Raw genomic sequence first — 6,435 nt, forward strand, 5'->3', positions numbered from 1 at the left:
TTTTCGAGACTGAGTTTTGCTCTTGTTGCCCAGTCTGGAGTGCAATGGCACAATCTTGGCTCACTGCAACCTCCGGCTCCCGGGTTCAGGCAATTCTCCTGCCTCAACCTCCCTAGTAGCTGGGATTATAGGCATATGCCACCACACCCAGCTAACTTTGTATTTTTAGTAGAGACAGGGTTTCTCCATGCTGGTCAGGCTGGTCTTGAACTTCCGACATCAGGTGATCCGCCCGCCTTGGCCTCCCAAAGTGCTGGGATTACAGGTGTGAGCCACCGCTCCTGGCAAGAGAAACAGTCTGAAACCTACTATCCTAGACCATTGCTGATTGAACACCACAGTCGGTCTCTTCTCCCCTGTTGCCCAGAGAAGTAGCTGAGCTTGGCTTCCTCACTTGTGCCTGCTCTCGGCTCATTCTCAAGAGCAAGGTGGCTGTGGCCTCTGCTTTAAAAATACCAAGGGCATCTAGCTCTTCTGGGGTCTACGAGTCAGAAACACCAACTTGGAGACTTAGGTAGGAACTGGGTATGCCTAACCACAGCCTAGCTCTCCTGAGCTGGAAAGGCCATCTCCAACAGATGACATGGATTCGGAAGGGACATATGTAGCCTGAGGAGGACAGAAGGGGGCACTGGGCCTGCCAGGCTAGTGAGCTGAATGAACGAGTGGAGTCACAGTTCATCCACTCTTCTTCCTCCTAAGCTCCGTCACTGCGTGGCCTCCTGGGAAGGCTGTCAGCCTGAGAGAGGTCCAGAGATGCTGCCCTGGCCTGTGGTGCATCAGTCCCGCTTCCATGTTTCAGGCGTGAGACCAGCTGACTTCAGTAGCATTCCGCTCACATAGCACTCGCCTCTGCAGTGTCATCCCAAGACAGGAAAACCCAGTGTGAGAAACAGAGCCGGTGTTCACTGGTGTGTAATCATAGGGTCCGGGCACCCCGAGACGGCGTACTGAGGGAAATTATAGCAATTTAGTGCACAGTTATTTAAATTGTTTGCGGCCTTCTCTTCTGCATCGCCGGTGGGTTAGACTTGCCTCTTCCCATTAGGCACACGTAATTGCTCTCCTCAGGTGAAAACATAAACATCATCATTACAGCACGAGATGAAAACCATGTAAATCAGGGAGCTCACTGCGAGCACTGCCCAGAGCAGCCTCATGGTCTTTCCCTTTCAGGTGATCCAAGCCCCAGAGCCGGTGGCCTCAACAGAGCAGGTGATCACTTTGGAGGAGACCCAGCTTGCCGGCTCGCAGGTGTTTGTGACATTGCCAGATTCCCAGGCATCTCAGGCCAGCTCTGAGCTCGTGGCGGTGACTGTGGAGGATTTGCTGGATGGCACCGTGACGCTGATCTGTGGTGAGGCCAAGTGAATGGCTGGTCATCCACAGAGCCTTTCTGCGTCGGCAGCAGAGAGGCGGCCCCACGGTTTGCCCTTTTTTGCCCTCCATCCCTGGTGGTCGTGAGTGGTGAGCGTCTTAGCACCAGCCAACAGGTCTCACCTGGAATACAGACAGAAGCTTCATTGTTTCCATAGAATCGACAGCCTCTTGAGCCCTCAACACCAACAGCACCATCCTCTGTAGCAGACAGGCCTCCTTCCCCACAGGCCTGCTGCTGCAGCCTCTGTGACACTGTCCATCCCCGAGTGACATGTGGCTTCTTTCTGAAGCAGAATCTGAAAGCCCAGTGGGATGGGAGCTGGTGACCAGGGTACCCCAGGAGATGCGATGTGCCGGCACCTGTCGGGGCAGAATGGCGGTTAGATATGGGACTCGGCCCACACAGGGGGTTGCACATTTTGCCAGTGTCTCTGGCCATTTAAAGTGAGAGGGGCACTAACGGGCTGTTCAGGGACCTCAGCCTTGAGCACACTTGATCCCTTCCTCAGTCTTGTCATCCTACCCTCTGCTGGGGTCCCCCGGCACCAGTGGCCATGCCCTGCACCCTCCTGATGGCTGTAGGACAGGTAGCCCTCATTTCCATGCCTGGTAACCCCTTGTCCGTTGTCAGTCCTTCCCAAGACAAAGCTGTGGAGTTTCTGCTGGAAACTTTTAATTTAATGTGAGGCATCCGGCCGCTAGACAGCCTCTGCCTCTCCAGGACATTCTTCTTGGTATTCCTTTCCTGAAGGCTGGTTCCCACAGCTCTTCCTTGTCATCCTGATCCCCTTCCTCTAACCAAAGGCTGAAACCTCTGCCTGACCTGGCAGCCTCGCTCCCTCTGGGTCACGTGATGCAGACTGTGACCAGCACCAGGCAGGCAGTCCTGTCTGCGTGTGGAGGGGCAGCCACGACCGCCCATGGCTCTGCTCCCGCCTGCTCCCGGCCATGGGAGTGGCCTGCCGCCTGACCTCCCCCAGGCCGCCACACTTACTGCAGGTCAGTGATCCTTTGCAGTCTGAATTTCACAAATCTTTTTTATCTTCAGTTCCTAAATATAATCTGATAATTAATGGTTTGTGGAATCCATTATGAAGTGCAATTAGATAGATGCAGGTTCCTGCCGTTTGGAGAGAATGACTAGCATTTATCTTCTTTTCCTTCCATGCCAAAAGGTTGGAGTTCGCCGGTGCGGTGTTTACACACCAGTCAGGGCTCTCTGCCACCTTGTGTGGCTTGACCCCCTGTGGAGGGGAGTGCCCATTTGGATCCCACACTGGCAGAGATGGGGCCACCACTTCCTTCCAGGCACATCTCGCACTGCCATGTGTAGAGGCAGGGCTCAGTGTTTGGTCACCATGGGAGCTTGTGTTGCTCCCACGTGGTCAGGTCTCACACTGCTTGAAGTGCAGAAGGCAGAGCCTTACTGACCAGCACGCTCACTGGCTGGCATCTGCTGGCTTTGTGCAGGCAGGCCCGATGGTTCCCTCTGCGAGCGCCAGCTCCGGCCAGCCTGGGACAGCTCAGCCCAGCCAACTACACCTGTCTCTGGTCCTGTCCACATTTTGATATGCAGATCACTTGATCTTGTCAATTAGGGCTCTGCCGTTCTGAAATAAATGAAGTTTCTAAAGGCAAGTTGGCCTCAGAAGCCAAAAACTGACCAGAAGATGGTGCTCAAACCTTTAAGACTTCATCGCCACGTGAAGGGCTCACTGCTTCTACCAAGGCTGTCCCTGGCTTAAGGCTTTTCAGTCCTGGGAACTGTCAGATCGGGAGAGCTCTTGCTCTGCAAGTGGCGAAATGGCACTGGATCTCTCCTTGGCACCAGAGAAAACCCACTGAAAGATGGTAGTAGAGTGGCACATGCTTACAGGGCATTGGTGCCAAGCCCAGTGGATGAGAATGTAACCTCTCACAAGCTATGGGATGGGGCTTAGGAGCTGCGGTGAATGTCACTAAAATTTCTTCCACAGCAAAACAAGAAATAATTGCTGAGGGCTTATAGGGAAAAGTGATTTAAAAAAAAAAAAATACTCTTCAGAATAAAGAGGGCTGTAAGTTTTGAATTCAAGTGTCAGGTCCTTTCCAGCACTAAGAAACCCTTTCTCAGGGTTATTTTTGTTGGGGAGACTGGGTCTTGCTCTGTCTCCCAGGCCGGAATACAGTGGCATGATCTTGGCTCAGTGCCACCTCTGTGGGCTCAAGCGATCCTCCTGCCACAGCTTCCTAAGTAGCTGGGACCACAGGCGTGACCACCACCACTGGCCAATTTTTGTATCTTTTTTTTTTTTTTGGTAGAGCCATGTTGCCCAGGTTGGTTTCAAACTCCTGAGCTCAAGCAGTTCTCCCGCCTGGGCCTCCCAGGATGCTGGGATTACAGACATGAGCCACTGCGCCTGGCCAGGTTTCTGCTGGGGACCCAGATTGTGACAAGACATTTGTTCTCCTCGGAATCACCAGATTTGCAGCTTACTGTGCGGAGAGTGAACAGAGAAGTTGGACTGGCTGCCAGGGCCCGTCGGACGCCCTCTGGTCCATGGCACACTTGGCAGAAGGCACAAACCCAGTGCTGGTTCTCGTCAAGAAAGAGGGACAGGCCCTTCCCAAGTTTATTGTCTGCTCTTGGTGGGCTCTGCACTGGCTGACTGATAATGTAGTCTTGTTCTCCAGAGAAGCCCAGGCATCGATCTGATTGTAGGACAACTTTCCAACTCTGCTTGGCCATTTTACCCTTTTCTCCTGCTTCTACCCCAGAGACCTGGATTGCTGCCACAGAGGACAGTGTGTGTGTGGGCTCCTGAGCCCACATCACTTGCTTCCATGGGGTCCCGGTGTTATATTTGCCTCATCCCCCATGGGGTGCTGTTCTTGTGGCCTCTGGGCTGAACTCTGGGGCTTTCGGGATGGTGTGAGGGAGTCTGTGGGCTTCTTGGAACACATGGTATTTGTTTGGTGGGTCCCCAGACCTCTGCTCCCAGAGCTGATGGCCCGGCTGGTGAGGAGGGAAAGGCAGTCAGATTCCAGGCCAGAGTGTGATTCTGTGGAATACTGGGGTCCGTATGGAACAGGACTTGCCCATCACAGGTAAGTGAGACAGCAAATAGGTGATTCAAGAGTAGGGATTCCTGCAGGAAGGCGAGACCCCTACTGTCCACACGCATGAGCAGATCCTGGAACCAGAGGGGCAGGGACAGGGGTCTTTACTCATTTACTTTATGTAGTGTGTCTCTTCTGTCTCAGGAGCTTTGTGTTTGGGAAACTGAGCCCCGTGAGTAGCAGACTCTGCGGTGTGCATACCAGGTTTCCCTGACGATCTGGGTTGCCGCTGAGGAAGCTTTCTGACTTCCCACCGACCACGGGAAGCACATCAGCTTCATCCCTCAGGCTAGAGCTCTGATAATCAGGGCTGGGGAATGAAATGAAATCCAGTCAGACAGACAGTGAATGAGGAGACAGGTCCCTGCTCTTTATTTGCAGGATCAATCAGATGGGACTCCCAGAAAGGAAAGAGAATGGTGAGAGAGGGCCCTGAGAGTTCCTGTCTCACCCAGGGGCTGGGAACGTGGTCACCACCAGCTGCAGACAGGCTAATGGGGTGGCAGGTGTGCCTTCAAACCTCACGTGCCTGGACGCCGTACATGACCGAGGGAGGGAGGGAATTGCTAACCATACACAAGTGGGCAGGCAGTTCTGGAGAGGCAAGCAGCATGGTATTAAATTGGGCCTAGACAGTTGGACGGTGATGGAGAAAACGCAGGGATGCTGTAATGAGTCCTCCCTGAGGGCGAGTTCACACCCAGCCCTGTCCTGCTTATATCCCAGTGATCCTCAGGAGGTAGGAAGAACATGGGAGTAAGAGAACCATTTGGGGCTGAAGGGGGTGTCAGAGGCAAGCTGATCCTTGTCTTGTTGTCACGGAAACTTTGGGGCTGGTGGGATTTAGGCCAAAAGCTCAGAAGCACAGCCAATATTTAGAAACTTGCTACTCCTACGACTCGGCCTATAAGGGAGAAAGAAGCTGTCTGTACTTTGGGGACTACACTGTTGAAGGAAAAAAATCACTCCCTGGCTAATTAAGATTGCTTCCAAATTGGGGGAAGGTTTGTCATTTCCTTTACCAAGGCCAGTCAGCCCTGCTTCCCACCCATGGCCAGCACAGCCAGCCCCTACGTGATGCTGTATAAATTGGATTACAAACCATATTCATGTTCAACTTGCACTAATCTATATAAATAAAATATGTACTTTGAAAAAAATTAGGCCACATGCATCTCAAATGGACTGTGATGTTACAGACCTGCTTTCTCTTTCCTTCTGGGCCAGTGTCAGACGGGGACAGGCTCAATAGGTCTGGTGTCCTAGGGGCCGTTTGTGTACCTTCAGGCTGTGTTAACATGGCCTGGGGGAAGAAAGCTCTCCCTTCACGTGAAGCGTCATTTCCTAAACCCTCCTTCCCAGGGAGCGAGTGTGGGGCAGGGTTTCAGAGCACAGGCTTTAGTGTCCAGCCTGGTACGTCGCACTATCCCGCTGTCTAACTGTACGACACTGTGAGATGCTTCCCCTCTCTGAGCACCCTCCTCCTGGCTCTTAACTTTATTATAAAATGGGGGAAATGATTGTGCTTGCCCTACAGAATTGTAGTATGAATTAAAAGTCTGGATTTAATGTATTTACTGTAGAAAATTTTAGCTTTTATTAATAAAAGTTTTTGGCATACGAGTCAGCTATTCCCTGCCTTCTCCAGCACTAAAGAGAATGTTCGTTCCTGTGTCTTTGTGTAGTCTCTCTTCTTCCTCTCTGAATCCTCAGGGGATCCTTATAACACCCACCACTTTTCATTTATCTCTTGAATCTCAACTGCCCCCAGAGTAAAAAGTGCTGAGCAGATAGCTGTAAAATAAACTAAACCTTTCTCGGTGAACAGCTGAAAATGTCACATTGCTGGCAGCCAACAAGGAAACAAGAGTAGGAGACCCGGATGGGATGTACATGATTTCTGCAGGAAGCATCCACTGTTGAAGAGCAGGGGAGGTGCATCAGATCCCGCAGCCC

At 52.2% G+C, this 6,435-nt stretch overlaps 1 protein-coding gene across 6 annotated transcripts in view; it reads left to right on the forward strand.

The window, feature by feature from the left end:
- The window catches only part of ZBTB40 (zinc finger and BTB domain containing 40), an 82,607-nt gene extending 76,507 nt beyond the window's left edge, over positions 1 to 6,100 (forward strand). For all 6 annotated transcript variants that reach the window (XM_017534484.2, XM_037740638.1, XM_017534485.2 and 3 more), the window contains one exon: positions 1,177 to 6,100. In XM_017534484.2, coding sequence (XP_017389973.1) covers positions 1,177 to 1,371 — 195 coding nt within the window. In that variant the 3' untranslated portion in view covers positions 1,372 to 6,100. The remainder of the gene's footprint in view (positions 1 to 1,176) is intronic.
- The last annotated feature ends 335 nt before the right edge of the window (positions 6,101 to 6,435 follow it).

This window comes from Cebus imitator, unplaced genomic scaffold (assembly GCF_001604975.1).
Source record: "Cebus imitator isolate Cc_AM_T3 unplaced genomic scaffold, Cebus_imitator-1.0 Scaffold87, whole genome shotgun sequence".
Taxonomy (NCBI): Eukaryota; Metazoa; Chordata; class Mammalia; order Primates; family Cebidae; genus Cebus; species Cebus imitator.